This window comes from Cladophialophora yegresii, assembly GCF_000585515.1.
Source record: "Cladophialophora yegresii CBS 114405 chromosome Unknown aczIN-supercont1.7, whole genome shotgun sequence".
Lineage (NCBI taxonomy): Eukaryota > Fungi > Ascomycota > Eurotiomycetes > Chaetothyriales > Herpotrichiellaceae > Cladophialophora > Cladophialophora yegresii.
In genome coordinates this window covers 1,843,808-1,864,948 of record NW_006913051.1, presented here as the reverse complement: position 1 = coordinate 1,864,948, position 21,141 = coordinate 1,843,808, and the positions used below count along the sequence as shown (strand labels likewise).

The following is a 21,141-nucleotide window of genomic DNA, read 5'->3' as shown; positions in this document are numbered from 1 at the left end:
AAGTAACGCTCTCGGTACATGTGGTGTACTAATGTCCCGTCGCTGAAGGCTAACGTTCGTGCCTCGAAGCACTGAATCATTTGGCGGTCGAGTTTGATGCTTTGTCATTCGCTCTGCTCCGTATTGCAACGTGATTACATTCAGGGGTCAAATGGGCGGACATACTGCCGGAGATATCGTAGGGCTGGATTTCCGTCCGGTCAGGGGAATTATTCTTCTACGGCCATACCACGGTGTCGTCCGTCCTGTGTGCCTAAGGATTACATTCTCGCTATGCCGAAGTCGGGCCATGGTAGATGTTGCTGTGTAGTGGGTATCAGTTTCACGGTGCTTACATTATCAGCCATCCTCCGACTTCGCGTAGGGTCGCTCGCTGCTTTTGTTAAACTTCAGCCTGCACGAAGGTGAGAGGCCTCGAAACTTACCACCACTGGGACCACCCACGAGACCCTCGAATAATGCGTACGGACGAAGCTGACGGACGAGCCTTGGGTGTGTGTGTGTGTGCGCGCGTGTGTCCACCAGTACGAGCACACAGTACTCGGCTTGGCCGCAAATCCACATCTCGTGTAGCGAATAGCGGTGCACCACTGACAGCTTGCTTAGCCAAAAGACGTATAATTAGCCCCCTTGCTGATTCTACTGCGAGCCGCAAGCCATATCCGTGGGAGAGGGTGTGCAAGAGGCTCGACTGTCAGCCCTCTTTGACGCCGTCCAACCAGATATTACCAGGCGGTACTCTTTGGGGCCAGACGCTGACAAGAAGGGGTAAATATCCTCTCGTTCTCGGTGGATAAAGACCGAGATAGGAAGGTACCCTATCTTATTTCCCGACGCTCGCAGATATCCGGTGGAGAAAGGTAATCATGTTCGTTCAACAATGGAACATGTGGACAAGTCATCCTGTCCCCACCTCTTACAACCAAGCTGGCGGTATGCAGCGCATTGCACGCCAGGCACACACTGCCTTGGTCAGCAAAAGCACAGCCGACCAACCAAGGTCATCGGAAGGCCAGTTCCCTCGATCCTGCTGGGCCTTGCATGGTGTCTGTTGATAGAGCCGCAATGCTGGCTGGTGCCACCTCGACGGTCAACGGTCAGCCCTACCTTATTGCCGGTAATCCTGCCGAGGCATGTCTGATCCCAGTTTTCCGAACCCAGAAACGGAAAAAGCATTGTATTACCTCCTCAAATAGACCGAAAACCGAGTCCAAGAGCGACGCTCAAGTGGCCAAAAGGACTCTCAATCGAAGGTCCGTTACCCACATCAGCCTTCATTTCAGAAAGCGACCATCCGCGGCTCGGGAAATGCACTCGGCTTAGGGCCCAGACCTGTGGACTTTGGCATGGAACATCCTACGGCGCTGTCGCCTCCCATGTGTACTTCCGTAAGGCCTTGAGACGTGGACCAGTCGCTGACCGTTATTTCCCTAGATTTGCTTGCGCATCTGTCGTCCAGTGGTGATCTTGAGCCAGCTCAGCCCCAAGCTCGTGGTGCTGTGGGTAGGCTCACCAGCTCGGCGGCAGCTTCACCATATCTGACCATCCTGAACGGCAGTGTTGTGCGATCGGCACATGGATTCGGCTATGGTTCGGGTGACAAGGATTGTATGTTCTCTGTGACGGGAATATCAGCATTGTCGAATGCATGGACGCTCTGCTTCTCCTCAGGAAAACGTCCGCACTACTCAACTGGCTTGACGAGCCCTCGGAAACCTTCCTGGAGGTTGCAGACATGCTGACATTTGCAGTCGAATGCAATACGAGGACCTGGCGAGCCATCAGACAGGAGTACCTTGGTAAAGGTAAGTTTGGTTGAGACTTGGCTTCTAGCAACAGCTTCTGAGCATTACCTTCCCTGCCAATGAGAATCAGAGAATGCAATGTGAAGTTGACGGTCCCAGGAGACATCTTGTTCCTTCCAGGGCCAGGCACAGGTGGAAACGGGTTGACCCTGTTGGAAGGATCTCCTGCTAGATCGGCCTACAAGACAATCGACTTGTCTCCGGCGCATTGTCGGTCAACTCAGTAAGGTGATACCTGGCGTTCGAACTGTTGCTGGATGAGAACCAACCCACAACACGAGTACTTGGAGAAATGTGACGCGTGGTTGGAATGAAGTCGAATTGAGGTTGGGTTCAAATGGATTCGACAAACGTCCTCAGACAGAGTAGTTCCTTCCCCGAACGAGGGAGTCTCAGGAGCCATCAGATTGAGGCCCACGTCGTACACGCCCATCCATATCGATACAATCAAGAAAGGAAGAAAAGCACAAACAGCACAGAGGGATTCTTTGAGTGGAGAGATGTGATGACATTTTGCGGCTTGAAGTCTTCCCGATGGTCCAAAGTCCCCACGTCTAATACAATGTCAATGTGAGTCGTGTATTCTGGGCAACACCATGCTTCCTCTGCGAATCTTGCAATGTATGACTATTTACACATTTGATTGTTGTTGTAACTTTCAGAGCGAAGCCGAGATCATCAACTCCCTTGCTAGAGCTTAGTATTGTCGCGCAGCCTGCTGGCAAGCTTTGAGCTGTTCAAGATACCATCCGCAGATGGTCATGTTGCCCTGGTTCTGGTTCATGCAGTCGGTGAAACTCTTGATGTCGGCGGCACACGGACCTTGGGCTTCGGCGGCGGAATTTTGCGCATACAGAGAGTTTGACATGGCGTCTCCGGTCCGTGCATATGCATCAGTTGGGGCTTGTTGTTGCTCGACGGGTGCAGACGAAGAGCCACCGCCAAAGAAGCCTCCAATGGCATGTCCGATTGAGGAACCAACTGCCACGCCACTATGTATTCACGAAGAAGTCAGCCATTCGTGCTTCTGCATCTTACTGCCGTCTCCACAGCTTCATGTACGAGTTTGCAGGACCCCGCAACAGGGAGGATAATAACTCACGCTGCGGTGCTTGCCATCTGTCCAAACAGGCCCGGGCCTTGAGAGGTCTGTGCAGGAGGGTGGGCCTGTTGCTGAGCCGGTGCAGTCGGTGCGGAAGAGTAAGGACGTTGCTGCTGCTGTGGCGCTGTAGACCGAGCTGGAGCTGTTGGCCGCGATGGAGCGGATCGGGAGGGAGCTGCACCTCCGCGAGAACGAGGCATTTTGCGGGAAGGGAGGATTCGAAGTGCTATGTAATTGGGTCCGAGTTATGGGCAAGGGATGGAGGAGCCGACGAGAGCAGTAGCAGTTTGATGAGATGAAGGCTGCGAAGACGGAAGAAGAAACATTGCAATGGATGTCGCCTCAAAAGCGCCTCGAACCGTAGTCGCTCCGACGCCTTGGCATTATTGGAGAAATCGGCACACCAGCTTTCTGGACGCTGTGATTGGTAGGTTTGAGCTTCCACGAAGTCATTGTTCTACTGTGTACGAGAGCGATGGAAGCACCACGAATACTTGCAGCCTGTCTCGCCGTGGCAATTCTCAGGAAGCGCGCCACGTGATTTGGTGTCGTCGCGCGGGATCGTGGTTCTCGACACAACACGGGGAATGATCTTTTAAAAGTCGAGCTCGTCCTATACCGTGCCGTGTACATGGCAGCCTTCGACGCCGGAAAGGAAGAATAGCAACTCGTCTGCGAACAGAGAGTCGCTTAGGCAAGGGCGTTCCTGTGGATGTAAAAAAAAAGAACATTCTGCACTTCATTTTGCTATAAATCCAAACTCAAGTATCAAACGACAATACAATGGGTCAATTCATGCTGAAACAGCTGAACAACCGTGCTTCGCCGTACGTTACAAGAAGGTGTATTGACGATAAACACTCCACTGTCCGTGCCGTTGTTGCTAAGGTAGGAGGATCCAGGGCATATTGAACTGAGAAAAACTCTTCAACCACTGCTAACAAGATTTTTCGTGGTACTGTTCCGGGAACAAACGATTGCAAGCTCAATTTTGCGCAGCCTGACGAACACGCCGCAATGTCTCTCCCTCCCAAAAGCTAGCTGCAGCTCCTCCAGCATCTCGGCCCCCTGTGGCATAACCCTTTTCCTTATCTGGCACAATTTCCCTAGTTTTCGACTGTCTAGAGAGAAATTTGGCCCGATCATGCTGATGGGGGTGGCGGAGGTACATAATCGCCCATACCTGGAGGTGGTGGTGGTTGGTCATCTGGTGGTGGTGGGGGAGCCCCTGCATCTGGAGGAGGTGGTGGAGCACCTGCAGCCATACCGTACTGTTGCAAGAAAGAACTGAGCCCAGGAGGTGCACCAGCAGGAGGTGCACCGTATGCCGCTTGGGCGTCGTAACCAGCATAACCGCCATAGGCACCGTAGTTCTGCCCGGGAGGGGGCTGCTGTTGCCACGGAGCAGCCGCACCTTGACCAGGGGCAGCTCCATACGCTCCGTGCGACTCGCCACCACGGGATTGCTGCCACGGTGGGAGGGACGAGCCACCATCTCGGTCGCCATAGTCTCGTTCCCGGTGCCCGTAGTTGCGTTCGCGATTGCCGTAATCCCGTTCCTGTCGGTCGCGTTGCCATGGAGCAGGACCACCAGCACCCGCACCAGGTTGCTGGCGTGCCCATGGTCGTGAGTCACCACCACCGCCACCGCCGTACGAATCGCCCCGGTCATAGCCGGCTGGCGCAGCTTCGATGTGACCTGCAGGCCCGTTGCCAGAAGCATTGCCGGAAAGCTCCTGCATGAGGCTCTGTGAAGTGTCAAAGAGTGTCTCGTAGCACCAGGGAACAAGTAGGGAACATACCTCCATTTCTCGGTCGACAGCGTCTCCACCACCAATGCGCCGCTGCGGGCCAAATCCGCCTGGAATATTGTTGCGCGCATCAGAGCCGCGTTGCCTGTCCGGGCAATCTCGAGCCATGTGACCTGCATTGCCGCAGACTCGACAGATGATGTTGGCAGTGAAGTTGCGCTGCTCGGGACAGTCGTACTTCCGATGACCGATTTGGCCGCCTAAGACTGTTAACGAGTGTTGCACATGGTGTGGGGTTGACTTACAGTTCTGGCAGGCTTGGTTCTCATCGTCACGCAGTGTACCGTTGAGCGCCGCAAGTTCTCGCAGCTGATTTCGCTTGAGTTCATTTTGTCCTTCAGGTATAGACGCAGCTGTTTCGATAACGTTGTGAATGAGTGCTTTCGCCTTGTTGACCTTTTCTTCGGTATCTGCCATGATGAGACAATGCAAGTCTTCTTCTTGATTGCTGGTATGAGCTGCGTCAGATCGTCCCTTGCCTTCTTTAACCGAGCCCTTGCCTCGAATGGCGATTTTGGCTCCAGATTCGGTCTCCATTTTTTTGAGCGTATTGCCACGAGGTCCAATAAGTAAGCCAACTTTGCGGGAGAAGAAGCTAAGTGTTAGTCTGTGGTTCTTTAAAAGCAGAGCATGTCTCAAGGGCAATGGTTAGATTGATGGTTAGTGCAGCATGCCAGGGTCCACCTCCGCATTCACGAGGAGCAGACGACGGCACGTGGAATGGAACAACGGAAGAAGGGGAGTTTTAGCAGAGTTAGAGGGTTAGTAAGCATACTGAAGTTAATCTCGGGATAGTCGTTGACCGGCACGTAGACCTTTTCCTGCGTCTTGGTGGGTCGCCTGTAGTCAGAGGGCGGGTGGTAGTTGGGAATGGTCTTCATGGCCTTTTCAATCAATTTATGACGCTCGTCTTCCAGTCGCTTGCGGTAGCGGAACTCGCGGGTATTGACACGTCGACCGAAGTTGTCGTATTGAGGAGGAGGCGATGGAGACCTATATGTCTGTTAGATACTGTGGGTGTAGACTCGACGGATGTGGTGCACTCACCGATCCGCTTCCGCCGGGACGACATCGTTAATGCGCAGTTTCTGGCTGATCTCTTCGATGCGCAAGTGCAGGGTGTACGCTTCGAGCTGTTCTGCAGTCATGTTTGCCTGAATCATTGTTGGGAGACCCATGAGACCGGCTGCTTTGTTTTCGGCGGCATCACCCCAACGATTGCGCTTTCTACGTCTCTTCTCGCCGTCGGCCGAAGGTTCAGCTGGGACGGAGTTAGCTTCAGTGGTGCGCCGGTGGTGGACAACGTACCTCTAGCAGGACTTCGCCCACGCTTGGAGCCCGAATCGCCATCATATGGAGAGTTCTTGGAGCTTTCATACTGCGAGTCACTATTGCCATCGCCTCCGAACCGACGGCGATTCCCCAGAGGGATGTTGTTAGAGCCCGTGATGCCTTGGTTGCGCCACGACATCTTGATGAGGGGAAATTGTGTTGGTGTTGTTGAGGGTACGCAAGATCAAGCGCAGGCAGGGTCGAGAAGTTTAGGGGCCGAGTTCAGAAATCGCGGCTTGGCAAGAGACGTGTCTACGCTCGCCGTACCTTCCCCATGGGTCAATATCGCCTACAGCAGAATGTGACGCAATGAGATCTGATTCTAATGTAATGTTATTACTGCCTCTGTTCACACAGCCAGAAATGTTCAGTCAAGCGCTTATTGGTTGCGGTGAGTGAAGACACTGGCGTTGACACAGCACAACCCTCCATTGCGTTTCCCATGCTTCCCGGCAATATTTCCTTTCGAAACAAAGTGGTTCTACTTGTACTGGCATCCTCGACTGGACAGTCGTAAGGGGAATGAGCTGAGATCGAACACTTGCCCCTGTGACGATCGTCCGGGAGGCCGGCTTGAACCAATGTGCAACAATGCGAAGGAACATACCAAAGTCTTATTTGAAACGTACTGCGCATGGAAACTCAGCTCACACAGTCTTGACCTATTAACTATCGAGATGCCCTTCAGATCAGAGACCTGTACGGCTGCCAATGAAGCAGACCGCACAAGGACCTAGACATCATCTTCTTGGAGAAGGTGCGTCATACCTATGCTCCTATATGACATGGTGCAGGGATATAAATGCGTGACGCGAAGTCTCGGTTGAGAGGCGAAGAGATATTGGAGTTTGACTAACTGGCGCTGACTAGAGAGACATACGATGAAGTGATGAAGCGGTCTACTCGGGCCTTGAATTGCTCTTCTTCACACTCTACCGTGCAACGGCTACTGTAAGAAGAATCAACACATCATTCAGCGGCATATCAACGGTTCAGCAGCCCCGTCACAGTAACACAGCATAGTCGCAGCCGAGTTGACGAACTTGTAAGATCCGGATTGCCGCCGAGTACCTGGATCACCGTCCTCTTCAAGGTTAAGGCGTCAAGATCAACACCCTCCTCTGAGGCCCAGTGGGCATGCAAATCAAACGACTGCTTTACAACAAGGACGGATGTCCTGTAGGGCAGGGCTGAAAGTAGCGCGCACACACCAACGTCGGAAGGCGAAAGTATCGCTCAAATATCAATGATGTGACGCCCGTTTGGTGAGCAGGCTCAATCACCTCGACCTAGACCACCTCCACCACACGCTTACTCCCAGCACAACCGGCAGACTCACGCTCAGGACGAATCTGACCGTGGCATCCCTCACCACCGGGCCCAGCCACCTATCCTTCACGTCCTCATGGTTGACAGCTCTCGGAAACGGCACATCCTTCGGCACCTCCTTGTCCAGGTACGCACAGATCTTCTCCCAACCCAGTCCGTCCTCCAGCTTCACCACCAGCATCCGTTCCGGGGGTATCACTCGCTTCACATCCCTGATGTACCGTTCATAATTCCGTATCAGCGCCTCCTCGTTGCGCGAGTCGCCTGGCCTCGTCGAGTCAGACCACAAGTTATACGCATCCACGTTCATGATACAGAAGTAATTCAGCGTCCGGCTGAAGTGTCGGAGAATGCTCAGCGAAGGCTGCTCGATCGCACGCACAATCCCGCCACAGAAGCTATTGAAGCTCCTGGCCCAGCTGCGGGCCGTCCGTTCGGTCAGGATGAACTTGACTTCGGGATCTGCCGCGTATGCTTCGAGGCAGTCGGTGCCAAAGTACGAGGGCACTTCCACCACGGCATCATACCCGGCGAACCACTTGTCGAACTCGCGCTTCGTGTACGGAGGCTGGCAGGTCGGGCTGGAGAGCTTGTCATGGTGGGCGTGCATGCCCTGGATCATGGTTTCCCAATGTGGGTCGCCACCCACCATGCACAGTTCGTAGAGGTGGTAGGGGCGGTACCCGAGGATTTTGAGCGCCTGGTATACACCCAGCGTGGCGGTGCTGTCAGGAAAGAGAGGGAACATCAGCACTCGTCTACGATCGATCTTTTCCGCTTGAGTAGTATGTACGATATGGATGGGTGCCATACCGGCTGCAACTTGCTACGATGAGCTTGACTTTCGGTAAGGCCGGCGGGTCTGGGAATCTGTCGATCGTGCGTGCCATTGTTGCGAGAGGGTCGATATACAGTACACTGTACTGTCGACTGGCGTGTGGATCGGAAATGGGCAGAGTGGGAGTGTTTGAGTGAGGAGGTATCAGGTATTTACTATGGTGTACTAGGGTGTTCGTCGAACTGCTCAAAGCCACGACTCACGCAATGTAAGTACATATCAGGCAACTTGAAGCAGTTCCAGAGCCAGGCGGAAGGTAAATCTCCTTCCTCTCCACTACCTGCACAACGTATATCGATCAATAAAATGAACTGGTCAATCCGCCCACTCTTGTCGTCCTTTTGCCGTCTCAGCCCCGTAAGCCGGCAGGCCGGACCCCTTGGCGGCCATACCGGTCCTAGTCCCCCGATTCACATTTCGATAATCTGCGCAGCTCTACCGTAGCTAGTTCATCAGGCGTCTCACTGTGTGGTCGTGCACATAGTAAGCACTTGCAAGCCGTCCTGGTGGTCCTGTTGGTGTCACTGGCCATGCCCAGCCAGGCGAGGAAAGAGATTAAGGAGGCAGGAACCCCTCGCGACTGGTGCGACGGGACCGTTCGAAACAGAACAGGACAGGACAGATTGAACAGAAGGATTCAAACCGCCGTGATGTATGGTGGTGTACACTGTACACGAACTTGCGCGCCCGTAGACTGTACTGGGGCCCCCGTGCTGGCTGGTAAGGGAACATTTCGGTGACATGAAATGAAGCAATATACCGCACCGCGGCCGTGCGCCTAATCAGCCAGTCAGCCAGTCAGCCAGGAAGATCAGGAGTCAGGAACCAATGCTTGTAGATAAGGCTTCGAGGCAATGATTGGCGCTAGGTGTAAACAGTGAGGCGGTCAAACCCCGGATTCCATAAGCAGGCGCCGCAAAGATTCGAGGTTTTGGGGTCCAATATCGGGTGTGGTAGCAACCAGGAGGAAGACGGATGTACGTACGTAGTGCTCCGGGGTACCATACAGTACACAGTGCACAGTACGGGATAATTAATGCATGGTAGACAATATGAGAAACGCGGCAAGTAAAGCCATGGTTGGAGGTGACAGCAGAGGCAGAGTCGAAGCACAGACATACTCCGTATCACGCTCCCATTTGCAGCCGCGCCAATTGGCGGATTCATATGACATTCGCCTTCGTCCCGGACCTCGCTTCAATAGCCGATGGGCTGACATGACAGGACAGACCAGCGCCCGAGGGCGTCTGTTCTCACGATTCAGCCGTCCAATATGACAGACTTGCGCTGCCAGCCTTGTCCCGTGCTTGCGCGATATATCAATCGCGCCGCCGTGCCTCTATCAGGTAGACCTTTGTCTCAGCATTCATATCATATCCGCATCCCTACCAGTCGACTATTCCTGCTAGCTGGTGCCACCGTGATATCTAGAACCATATTTTCACCATCTGCATATAGCTGTCTGAAGGCCTCCTGAACCGTCACGTATTTATCGGCACGTCCGACTGTCACTATGTCGAAGGAAAGGAAACTGGACTGCTTCCTGTCTTCGCTCCACTTCACATCCGTCTGAACGGCATCCATGGCGGCTTGCTTGGCAGCAAACTTTGCTCTTCGTGTTGCTCAGCAACAAACGTGGCCACTGAACCAGCTTCAGGGTAGAGGTCTAACGATATCTTCGAGACCCGACGGTTGTCCATGTACCGACTCGAACAGGGGATCAAAGACTGTGGATGACCGCTTCGAATAGTCTCCGTCTGCGTAAGGAGGCTTCTCTGTGAAGAGGAGCCGGTTCCGAGACGCTTCAATGATGTTGCCGTTCAGCGACGGATCGTCCAAGAACCTCAGGTATCCCGCCAGTATGGTTGATCGAGGAGTCAGACTGTGGAGCCCGGTCAGTACTCCTAGCATCACGTGGTGAGCACCTACCTGTCTACTCCAAAGGTGTCGCGCATGATTTGGGGGATGTTCCGAGTCGGCACCACCCCGGGACATATCGCGTTGATAGTGATGTTGTCGCGCTGCCACTCCAAGTCAGCTGTGGCAATCTGCGGGACTGGTCGCGTTGCTGACCAACTTCAGAACGGGTGCGGTTGCCCGGACGAATCCGATAACCTGGGGCAGGGTTAGCGATGCCCGCCGCTTGATCTTCGAACCAGGCGCGACTTGCAGCAGCTTTGGCACCCGAGTACTCCGGCAACGAGGCCATAGGGTAGAGTCCGGCAATACTGGAAGTCGCCACAATATGCCCCCCGGGTGTCGGGTTCTGACGCATGAAGTGTATTGCAAGCTGAGTCCCGTAGATCAAACCCTTGTATATGACGTCTGTGGAGGCAAGGTCTGGCTCGGGAGGTATCCTGTCACACTCGCGTCAGGATTGTACATTCGGGTTCGTGGGAGGAGCGACCTCACTCGATGCTTCCGCGACTGTTGAGCAGGTACACGGACGACTTGTCCACGAAACCCGCGTTGGAACAAAAGGCGTCAATCCGGCCCCATTTCTGGAACGTCATTGAGAATGCGGTGGCGAGTTCATCGTACTTTGAGACGTCGCAAGGAATGAAGAGGAACGTCTCTCCGAGTTCTTTCGAGAGCTCATCGGCCGCGGAGTTCTGGACGGCGAGGTCGAGTCCTGTCACGTTCCATCCTTTCGCTACCAGGCCCCGCGACAGTTCCTCGCCAATCCCAACTGCAGCTCCCGTGACGATTGCAACTCTCCGGTCTGTGGCTGCCATTGTCCTACGAAGCGTAGCGTAGCAGTTATCGTAGGGACCAGAACGAGATCCCTCGAAACGCCCTGTCGGGGTTTATGGCCCATTTCTAGACAGTAGAAAGGATCGCTACCGCACTCGAACAGCCGGGCAATGGGGCTTACTCTGGACGCGCAAGCGAGGCAGCCTAGTACTTTAGCAGGCCGAGAAGGAACAGATTGTGCAGTAGCGGAGCATGAAGCCAAGTGCCGGAACCCGAGAAGCCAGCACACCGCATGGTGCACGCAGGCGGTTTTATCATTTCTTTAACTACCACGGCTTCATGCCGAACCTGCCTCAAAAGCCCCCTTCAGATCCACGCGGAACCAATGGTTCGACGTGAAAGCGTGGAAACGGCAGCGATATCATTCTGTAGGTGGTCGGTGTCTTCGAACTGTTTACTATGGCAGGACGAAAGGGGTCCGTGGGGTTGGTGGGAGGTTTTCTCATGTCACGTGGATGAAATGCAGGGTCAAACTCTTCCCCTTATCAGGCTGCTCGAGGCTCCTTCCACCTAACAGGGGATACGACATAACATAAATCGAGAGTACTGTCATTTAAAGAGGGTTCAGTGTTCGTTCTCAGCTGTTTGTCGAGTAAGAGGTAAAGCGGAGTGATGACACAGGTCTTGGTATTGTGTACTTTCAGTGGAAAGAGAGAGAGAGAGAGAGAGAGAGAGAGATAAGGCTCTATATAGAAGTAAAGAGGAAGTATCCGCGCTTCTTATATAGCTATATAGCTACAAGGGAAGTATAGGTGTAATACTCTATAGAGAGCCGAGAAATTAAAGTGAAGTACGCCGGCTAAACCTCGGCATACACACACACACACACACAAAGTGAATGCTCGAAAATTAAAAATATGCTCCTACACCACCCCCTACCCTCTATACAGGCCCCGGCGGTGCCAATACAGGTTTTCGAGGGTCCTCACGACACCTGCAGGATTCGAACCTGCGCTCCCGAAGGAAATGCCTCGACTAGTTTAGCAGGGCACCGCGTTAACCACTCCGCCAAAGTGTCTTCGCATCGAAGGCTGATTTGTGGCAAGAAAGTTGTGCTTTGAATTTATATACTACATTTTTAGCTGGCGGGCTATGAGTGGTTAGTGCAGCCGAGGCGTTACACTGACCGAGCAGGGTCCGCGATGACTGGGTGGCCTTGCGAGCTTTGGTGCACTCTCTTTCCCCCGTCCTAAGAGCTTTAATTCCGTCCATACCGCTACACGGTACTCGTATCTCTACAATATTCTACTCTGTGGGATATGTCCAATTAGTGGTAGTCTGCGCTATGGAGAGGCACGATTGTGTGACCCCCAGTGTTGAACGTCCTCCCTTCAGACTCAGACTTGTCGGCGACGGACACCCACCCCCTGCTGGGGGCGGTTCCAAACCACATCGACGAAGATCACCTCACCAGGGCACCAGGGCACCAGGCCTCCCAGCTTCTCAGCACCGGAGACACACACACAGGATCACCAGGAAAGCACGCAACACAGCTCTGTGTCTCGAACCGAAAAATCTCTGGACTAGACGAAACTCTAACCACGAGCGAGTAGCCTCGCAATCCAGACATTCACGTACAGTACCTAGATCTCTGACTACACAGGTCGAATAGCAGTTCCTGTTCGCCGCCAAATGGTTGTGTTTGCTTCGACGCCGAGACCGGCGGACCTGACATGGACATTACGGTGGATGCCGGTCGGGACCAGTACGTTCATATCGCAAAGTGGCGTGCAGGGACATGGACATGTCAGCTACAGTAGGTACAGGCTGCCCGCGGTAGAGAGAGTACTCATACTTGGTGCGAGAGCGCACGTGAGTGATGTCCCCTATTTCGACTTTTGAATTGCCATTTCAGCCGGGACGTCCCTGAAAGCCAGTACGAGTGCGTGGATACACGAGTACGTGGATACAGTAGGTATGTTACCATTGTGCCGGGGCACGGCAGGCCTCATCCTGATAGGTAAATACCTAGGTACCCAAGGTACGTCTCTCAGTTTCATCTCATGTTGTGTCACCTCAGTTGCCCCAACTACGTCGTCCTTTACGAGGACAGAAGATCCGACCCACTAGTCCCCTACGCTTAAATTGCAGGGCAGCGAAGCGCAATGAAGCGCAATGATTGTGATGGGATGTGGGTGTGGCCATGGGTTCGAATTTACGATTTCGAAACGAAATACTCGCATGATTACTGGCATGCGGGCAGGCAGGTAGGAAGGCACGTCCATGCTATCTAGGTACCCACTGGTCCTTGTCCTCCCCGCCGCGTACGTTCATACTGTTCATACTGTACATTGACCCAATCAGGGACAGATCAATCAACGGGGAGTAAATGTATGCCCGCCTGGTCTGGCGGGGTCAGGTCAGTCAGGACACCTCGGAAGATATCAGCTCGGATCGGATCGGATCAGATCATAGCCCGCATCAGGTTCAGTTTGAAATCCGACTCAATGATTGTAAGTTCTGCATGCGATATCCCTGACACACCCGCCTCCCTAGCTTTACTCAAATATGGTTCCTTCGTAAGCACGTACTACGTAGTCAAATGAGATCCTCCTGTACAATCTGCTCACTGATATACCTTATACTTATATACATTTCGACATGTCAAGGAGTGTCCAGTGTATCCACCCAGGGGGAGGCCGAGAGTCTCCCACAGAACTCCGGAATAGACGAAAGAGAACGCACGAGACACAATCACCACAGTATTGTCGCGCGTCAAGCCATCACTGCCATATTCTTCAAAGCCTCGCTCTGATCCCCTCGCCGAATCGCTCGTCTGCTGCCCTCCTGCCGGTTCCCCGCTCCAGGTCGATCCGCAAAGCCGGCTTGATATACCGTTCCCAACTCTCGCGCGTGTCAAAGCCGCCTGGCTCCTTGGCCCGAGCGTTGATGGGCAACTGCCTCGTCCAGCTCATCAGTCTCTCGTAGACGTTCCCATCCTTGCAGCCCAATGCACTCGCGAGACTTGCGTCGGTGAAATCCCACGCGTCCGTCAGAGCGATGGCATTGGGCAGGATGGCTTCTAGAAGGGCATTGGTTTGTTGAGAGGCGATGACTTCGAAGCGCGGATAGAGGAAGGCTGGCGGCAGGGATGCTGTCGTGGGGGACGAGGTCGGGAGCTGGGGGAAGAGTTGAGTCAGGGCGAAGAGATGGCAGAGTTGAGTGAGGACCGGCTTGATCTTGGCGTCGCTGATGGTAGGGAGAGCCGAGTAAAACGAGGACAGCACGAAGTGGGAAATGTGCGCGTGTGCGGCGCGGATGAGAAGAAGCATGTGCAAGTTCCATGCTTGTGGTTTGGGCGTCCCTTCTTTGACGGCTTCCGTCAGGGCGTTGTGAGCGGTCTTGACATGGTAATGTGCTCGGATCGCCGAGAGATGATGCAAGTCCTTGAGAGACGCAGGGTCGATGGGGGTCGCGCACAAAATTGCCGGATCGTTTGCGAGATAAGCAATTTCGGGAGGGACTTGGCTGGACTCGGTCAACGTTGCTCTATGGGGTAGATACGCATCGTCACTCACCTTGTTCGAGGCTGCACGCTTTCAAACACATCCATGACCTTCATCAGATATCGGGCCGTTTGTTGCCACATGACCATGTTGTCACCTTCGAGGGTGCAGCACGCGGTGACCATGTTTACAATGTCCGGCAGCCCAGAAATGTTGAGATATCCATGGCCGCCACAGCACTTTCTGGCATCTTCAGCCCCATCGGCGGCGACAGTGGTAAACCAGGCCTTTGCGCCTGCCATCAAGCCATGAGCATGAGTGACGGTGGAATAATCACCCTTCCTTAGTCTCGCATCGAGATCGTCCTGGATTTTGCGCGTGATCTTTGATGCAAACGACATCGCATAGGCGCTGGAGAGAAGACTGAACAACCGATATTGTTGAGATCTGTAGGCGATGATAGGTATGTCTTGGGACGCCTTGCCTTGATTGTCGAAAGGGAGGCTGCCTTGCTCACGCACCACAGAGTAGCGGATCGCAATAGTCAAGGCGTATGCCAGTTGAAACGCTGCTCCAAAAGTGATGAATGTCCGGCTAGACAGCATTGTACCGTAGACTGCCTCTGGAGGTAGGTATCTTGTAAACTTCCCGTCTGAGTCCAGGGCGCAATGCCCCATCAACATATCCGTGCGAGGGATCTTGAAGTGGTCGAAGGAGAGGTAACCATTGTCGTTCTGATTGTACGCAGGCTTCAGGCCGATGTCTCCAAGTTCGAGACCGGGTGTAGCCTGACCGGTCTCAGGATCTCTGAGCTGAACCAAAAAGGGGTGGATGCCGTGATCTTTGAACGGTTTCCCAGCGGCTGTTCCTGCAGGTGTGGGAACGAGCAAACGCGCCATGACGACGCCATGAGTGGCAGAATACCCAATCGAGCCGGGCCAATACTTAATCGCCGCCAGCTGGGGTGTATGTAGCACAATGGCGTCGTCGACAGGGTCGAAGGTGGCCGTGGTTTGGATGCCGGCCACATTGGATCCATGGCCAAGCTCGGTTTGAATATACGCTCCGTTGACGCGACCTTGAGCAACCAATGGCATCCACTTCCGCTTCTGTTCCGGCGTGCCCATCAGGTCAATGGTCCTGCCAAACAGATTGTAGTGGATTCCAAACGGACTAGCGTTGGACATTCCGTAACGTGGGGTTATCACATCGAAGAGGCTGTGGCCATGCTTGACCCCATCGATCCACGCAGCCTTGCCGGTCTGCAGACCCTCGCGATAGAGATCCTCCCTACTCGTGTAGGCATACTGGTCAGGTAGTCGGTCAGGGTCGGTAGCGCCGACTGCTTCTTCTACCCTGGACCAGGCGCCACGCTTTTGCTGAAGGCCTTCCGCCCCTCCGTGTATGATCTGAGCGAGCGCTTCTGTGTCAAAGGTGCCCCGGGCCCGGGCCTGAGCCATCAGGGTCTTCTGGTGATTGAAAGCCATCGCTCCTGAGCACAAGCAACTGATGCGTCCGTTCGCGGGCGCCGGTGTGTTCTCGGGCGACTCGTTGGGCAGTAGCCACAGTGTAGAGGTCAGAAGTCAGAAGCGAGAGGTGTCAAGTGCTCGAAAGAAAGCCACCAGTGAAGCCGTGGTGAAGGCAGGGAATTCGACACACACAACGTTCTAAGAGACACGCCAACGACACCCTACTCTGGGAAGCGTTTGACTTTACCTAGTAGACGCTGCCAATGGAAGACGACTTGGCGCTTGTGAGGTATTTACCAACCTGAGCCCAAGCCAGCCGGGCGCATAGAGCCACCAGAGGGGTACATGCATGATACCAAGCACCTTTCTTTGAGTGGCCTCTTCCTCAGACGATAAGGTGATCGCTTTCCGGACGTTCCTGACTCGATAGAGCGACTCCTGCAGACGGACCTGCCTGAGCGCGTCCATCCCGCCGTCAACCAATTGCCAGAGGGGTGTCATGTTGGCGCACTCCTTCGTCGAGGGAACGTGCTAAAGTGGTGGGCCACCTGGCCATTTTCTGCAACCGCTGGGCCACTGCGCGACTCGGGATTGAGGATAGTCAGTCTTGTCTGTACCCGAGAGCGGAGAGTTTGACATACGGAGAATCGCCATCGCAACCGTCTCCGCCGAAAAAACGTCTTTGAGTGGGGTGGAAGCAAGAAGACCCATATAATGCTATTGCCATGATTCGTGCCGTGGGGGGAGTAGTCTTCCGTCGCCGCTAGACGGCGGAGACATCCAATTGAAAGGACAAGCATTCGCCGAATTGCTCAGAAAGACTTCCCGTCGTAATCGTAGCCAGAAACATGACCCGATCCACCGAGGCCAAGATTTGGTGGTTCGACGCGCAGATATCTCCGTCATTGGGCCAAACACCCGACCAAGCGCGGCGCGCACTTGAGGACTCGGTTACGATACAACCAGATCCTTCCGGTACTGGAGGCGAGGAAACATTGGATGCTGGACTGCATAGCGTCAAGACTGCTGAAGACGCAGTTGCACCTCAGCCCAAGGTACGTCTCAATGGGAGCACAGCATGGCTGTCAGATCTGCAGGATGAGCGCTGGGCTGGCCCGAGGATGGCAGTCCGGGTCGAGGGACATGCTCGTGCAACCAGTGAGCAAGACGGGCCACCACACTTCGGGTGATTGACCATGCAAGGAGAAGACGAGGGGAGAGGGGACAGCCAGTTTGTTTACAGCGTGCTGGACAGCAGCTGGCCGCAGTCATACCGTGATTCGTCTCTTAATCCGGGTTGTGACGTGGCACTTTGGGGCCCGCACATTGCATTTGTCAATGGTATCCCGCTATCATCGTCACAGGACCAAGTTGTCGGGAGAGAGGTATGCAGGCCGCACGCACTGATAGCGAACCGAGGCTGCACCAGAGAGGACGTCGTCGACCTGGAAATAAGCTGATGGCAGCTAGTGGTAGGACCGCGAGCAACCGCAGGGATGAGCGAGAAGTCAAACTTGCGTGACTTGTCAAACATCAGCCTTGCGGCTCGTGCCGGACTTGAAGCGCAGCCTCGTGATTGGCCTCTCCGCACCGTCAGACTAGCGTGGGAAGGACACAACTGCTGCCATCTTCCAGCACGAGAAGGATTCGAGGTGGTGGGACGGCACTATGACTACCGTGGCCCGCGTCTTCCAAGAAGCCTGCCGCTCCCGGAGACACGACCAAGTGCACTACGCATGCAACTGCCTTCCTAGACTGACTAGGCCGCGCGAGCTCACCGCCACATTGAAACGAAGACCATCCCCATCGACCTCGGACCACCAGATCTCGTGCCGAAGCCAGTCTCTCGGGCGGCGGATCAAGTCCAGATCTGCAAGCACGAGCTCCGGGCCGAGTCGTCGCGCCGTCACAGTCACCAGTGACGATGGCCGGTACAACTGGAGCGAGTTGAGTGCCGGCGAGAAAGCGGCCAGAGGAACCCAGCAAACGTTCAATTTCCTGCTCGTCTCGCTCGGCTTGGTGGGGACGGTAAGGCATCTCCCTCAAAGTGCGGCATTCTACTGACCGTGTGGTAGATCACCGTGGCGTACTTCTTGTACCAGGAACTCCTCGCCCCCTCCTCATCCACGGTCCAGTTCAACGCCGCAGTCAGTCGGATTAAATCCTCCCCTGAATGCCGCGCCCTGCTTGGCCCCTCCTCACAGATACTCGCCTACGGTGAGCCGACCTCGAGTAAGTGGGCTCGCGCCCGTCCCCTTGCGCACTCGACAGAAGTCGACAGAAATGGGACCGCGCACCTCAGGATGCATTTCAACGTGGAGGGCAAAGACAGTGGAGTCAGAGGAGTGGTCACTGTGCACATGACAAAATCAAGGGATAGAGACAGGTTGGAATATCAACTTCTGAGTTTATCAGTAAAAGGCCACGAGACTGTGTATTTGGAGAACAAAGCCGCCGAGAGGGGCATCAAAGGGCAGGCTGCCAGGATGTTCGGCGTCCAGTGGCGGTAGTGAGCGGGACGTGGTGGGACAGCGAGTATGTAAACTAAGATGACCATGGTTTGGTACGTGGAAAAGTGCAAGGGACCATTATGAGAAGTGGCTTTCTCGCGTGATTGACCGATACCCTCAAATCAACTGCATGTCGATAGTCATGACTGCTTCAACTATGTAGAGCCGTTGGCCGTCAGAAGCATGCTTGGAATTGCACATATAGCCCCAACGGCCAGGCTCTATGTGCCGCGTATCCAACTTCAGCCGTAAGCAACCAGCCTGGTCATTTCATGCGGGCACCTCGTCGCGCTTCAGTACCTGGATCTTCGTCCCGACAGGGGTCGCCACAGCGGGTGTCGGGCTTGTGTTTTCCTCACCTTCAGTTCTCTCGTCAGCAGAGACGGGCTGCCGTCTATAACTCGTGATGTCAATGCCCAAGACACCACCAATATATCCTCCCCTTTCACCGGGCACACTAAACTCGCGAAAGGTATATCCCCATTCATTCAACCAGTTGCGCACGCCTTTGCCGACCTTATCTTTTCCGTTCTTGCTATGGTGGCCGGTGCCTGTGATGGCGTAGATAATCCGTCGGCCTGTGTTGGAGTGGCTGAGCAGGATGTTCTCGAGGTATTCGATTGCTTCTTCTGGGTGGAGACCATGTAAATCGATGTAGAGTTCTTCTTCGTCGTCAACACGGGACGTAGAGAGATGCCTGTTGCGTTCTTCATACAGCGCTTTAGCCGCCTCGCGATGGGCTTTGCGCATGGCGTCGTTTTCTGCTTGGCCCCGGAGGGACAGAGCTTTGGCGGCGCGAGCGTCATTGCGGTTCCATGCTTGGGCCGCACTATATACTGTCAGACGCTTCTTTTCCAGCAGACGAACGACTAACCTTTGCAGGAACTTATTGCGTATGCTGCCATGCTTGATTGCCTCCTGTCTGTATTTGAGGTATTGCTGATTGGCACGAGCACCAGTCTCCAGCCATGGGATATGCTGAGGCTCGGGTATTTTACGTGCTGCTGCGCTCTCAGACCCACCGTACGTTCTAATCTTTCGCCCTGTCTCGACCTTACGTTGTTGGCCGAGTGCTGGTGATGGTGACATGCGGACCACGTCAGCGAGCGAAGAAGGGGTTTCCTTCTCTGCGCTTCCATGGCCGTGTCTCGACCGGTGTCCATGGTGCTTGGCTCCTCGTTTGGCCGAGCCCAAGGTAGGGAAAGCGTCGGGGTCGTCCATGGACAACGAGGAAGGTGTCTCGGGTCGGTTTTGGTGACGCGAATTGGGTCGAGAATGAGGCCGAGAAGCAGGACCCACGCCCAAAGTACCCCGGTTCCTCTGGTTGGAAGGCACGAAGTTGTTGCCAGCTATCAAGCCAGCCTGAAGCGCACTCCTCGCGTTCGAGTGGCCTAGTGCAGGAAACTGATCATATTGGTCTTGAAGCTGGAATGCCTGGGTAGCAGTGCTGTCGCTGAGAGTAACTTGGTTCATCAACAGGGCCGGGTCGTGAGAGAACTGGCAAGCGTCTCCGGCAAGACAATTACCGTTCATCCAGTATCTGTAGCGAAACGTCAGCACCGAGAAACACAGGAAGTGCGTGAGCAGACTCACTTGCATAGATAGGCACTGGTGTCGTGTGCGAAACGACAGTCGGCACGGAGGCAAGAGCCCGAAGCCAGCCAGTACTTGCAGACTATAGGGCTCTTGTGGGCGCTAGGAGAGGCGGGACGAACCGGATGGACTGCCATAGATTTGCCGACAAGCACCCCGGCTTCCGTGGTTGGCACGCCGGTATATTGCTGATCCGCAGTGTCTGTCCCCAGCAAAGAGGCGATGGTGGCTCCCAAGTCGTACGAGTTCTTGTTTAGGGCCTGCTCGATCTCATCGTCGGTCTTGCGGTCGCCCAGTACGGAGCGTAGAATGTCGTATGGACTCATGTCGGGTTGAGGAACCCATTCCGGCGCAGCGGCACTGAGGCCACCAGTGGCTGTGGAAGAATTGCTGGCTGTCTCGTCAGCAAGAAGCCAGTCCACATTCTCATGCCCGTAATCTCCATAGATGTCGGGTGCTGGGCTGGCGTCGGAGAACTCGTATGCGTTCAGACTAGGGCTGTGGGGTATCGGTTGGGCCATAGCAAGTCGTGGCGAAGGTCGGGGGGAGACGAACGGTGACTGCATGCTGGACTTCTGCCGGGAGAAGCTCGGCCGAGAGGCTGGAAAGCCCGCCGACATGGCGGGGCTGGACGACAGCGGAGGGGGGGATCCTAAGGGTGTCGGGGCACGATTGAGCTGCCACGGAGCGGGAGATGACTTGCGAATGACATGGTGTCGTAGGGGAGTTTCAGCCGACTCCCCTCGTTGAGCATTTCGATGTTTCCATAACGCGTCAAGGACAGCATTTTCCAGGGCAGAACCCTTCAGACCACACACCTTGCCCAGTAACTCCTCTAGGCGCTCTATCTTGTCCTCTTCTTCTATTGCCGCATCTTCTAAGATGGGACGACACTGGTCGTATTGCTCGTCAGAGATCATGTCGGTCGTTATCGTGTTCTGGCTGGATCAATCGTGTATGAGGACTGGGGGACCTGTAGGTGACGGCTGGGTCTCGACATGAACGTCTTCTTCTGGATTGACCGAGCAATGCCACCGCGACACGGGAGTAGGGAATGAGACAGCTGCTGTATCGCTTCTTTCAAGTAATCTGATGCATGCTTCTGTCAAAGGCACAGCCGGCGCTTGGTCAGACCAGCCTCGCTGCTCGTCC

At 54.6% G+C, this 21,141-nt stretch overlaps 7 protein-coding genes across 7 annotated transcripts; 1 reads left to right on the top strand and 6 right to left on the bottom strand.

The window, feature by feature from the left end:
- Window positions 1-2,502: 2,502 nt before the first annotated feature.
- A1O7_09787 (uncharacterized protein) lies at window positions 2,503-3,107 on the bottom strand (the record flags this gene model as incomplete). Its single annotated transcript, XM_007763772.1, has 2 exons — window positions 2,503-2,797; window positions 2,908-3,107. The coding sequence occupies 2 exons, from the start codon at window positions 3,105-3,107 to the stop codon at window positions 2,503-2,505; spliced, it is 495 nt and encodes a 164-aa protein (XP_007761962.1).
- A 942-nt stretch (window positions 3,108-4,049) lies between these two features.
- A1O7_09786 (branchpoint-bridging protein) lies at window positions 4,050-6,189 on the bottom strand (the record flags this gene model as incomplete). Its single annotated transcript, XM_007763771.1, has 6 exons — window positions 4,050-4,655; window positions 4,710-4,918; window positions 4,964-5,296; window positions 5,494-5,711; window positions 5,766-5,979; window positions 6,027-6,189. The coding sequence occupies 6 exons, from the start codon at window positions 6,187-6,189 to the stop codon at window positions 4,050-4,052; spliced, it is 1,743 nt and encodes a 580-aa protein (XP_007761961.1).
- Window positions 6,190-7,329: 1,140 nt separating this feature from the next.
- A1O7_09785 (uncharacterized protein) lies at window positions 7,330-8,190 on the bottom strand (the record flags this gene model as incomplete). Its single annotated transcript, XM_007763770.1, has 1 exon — window positions 7,330-8,190. The coding sequence occupies one exon, from the start codon at window positions 8,188-8,190 to the stop codon at window positions 7,330-7,332; it is 861 nt and encodes a 286-aa protein (XP_007761960.1).
- A 1,680-nt stretch (window positions 8,191-9,870) lies between these two features.
- On the bottom strand, window positions 9,871-10,952 carry A1O7_09784 (uncharacterized protein; the record flags this gene model as incomplete). The annotated part of the gene is made up of 4 exons (XM_007763769.1): window positions 9,871-10,099; window positions 10,147-10,238; window positions 10,295-10,574; window positions 10,630-10,952. 4 exons carry the CDS (start codon window positions 10,950-10,952, stop codon window positions 9,871-9,873), a joined length of 924 nt encoding a protein of 307 aa, XP_007761959.1.
- A 2,757-nt stretch (window positions 10,953-13,709) lies between these two features.
- On the bottom strand, window positions 13,710-15,904 carry A1O7_09782 (uncharacterized protein; the record flags this gene model as incomplete). The annotated part of the gene is made up of 2 exons (XM_007763768.1): window positions 13,710-14,439; window positions 14,490-15,904. The coding sequence occupies 2 exons, from the start codon at window positions 15,902-15,904 to the stop codon at window positions 13,710-13,712; spliced, it is 2,145 nt and encodes a 714-aa protein (XP_007761958.1).
- Window positions 15,905-17,554: 1,650 nt separating this feature from the next.
- On the top strand, window positions 17,555-18,396 carry A1O7_09781 (uncharacterized protein; the record flags this gene model as incomplete). Its single annotated transcript, XM_007763767.1, has 2 exons — window positions 17,555-17,914; window positions 17,962-18,396. The coding sequence occupies 2 exons, from the start codon at window positions 17,555-17,557 to the stop codon at window positions 18,394-18,396; spliced, it is 795 nt and encodes a 264-aa protein (XP_007761957.1).
- A 270-nt stretch (window positions 18,397-18,666) lies between these two features.
- On the bottom strand, window positions 18,667-20,909 carry A1O7_09780 (uncharacterized protein; the record flags this gene model as incomplete). Its single annotated transcript, XM_007763766.1, has 3 exons — window positions 18,667-19,225; window positions 19,271-19,936; window positions 19,990-20,909. The coding sequence occupies 3 exons, from the start codon at window positions 20,907-20,909 to the stop codon at window positions 18,667-18,669; spliced, it is 2,145 nt and encodes a 714-aa protein (XP_007761956.1).
- Between the last annotated feature and the right edge of the window lie 232 nt (window positions 20,910-21,141).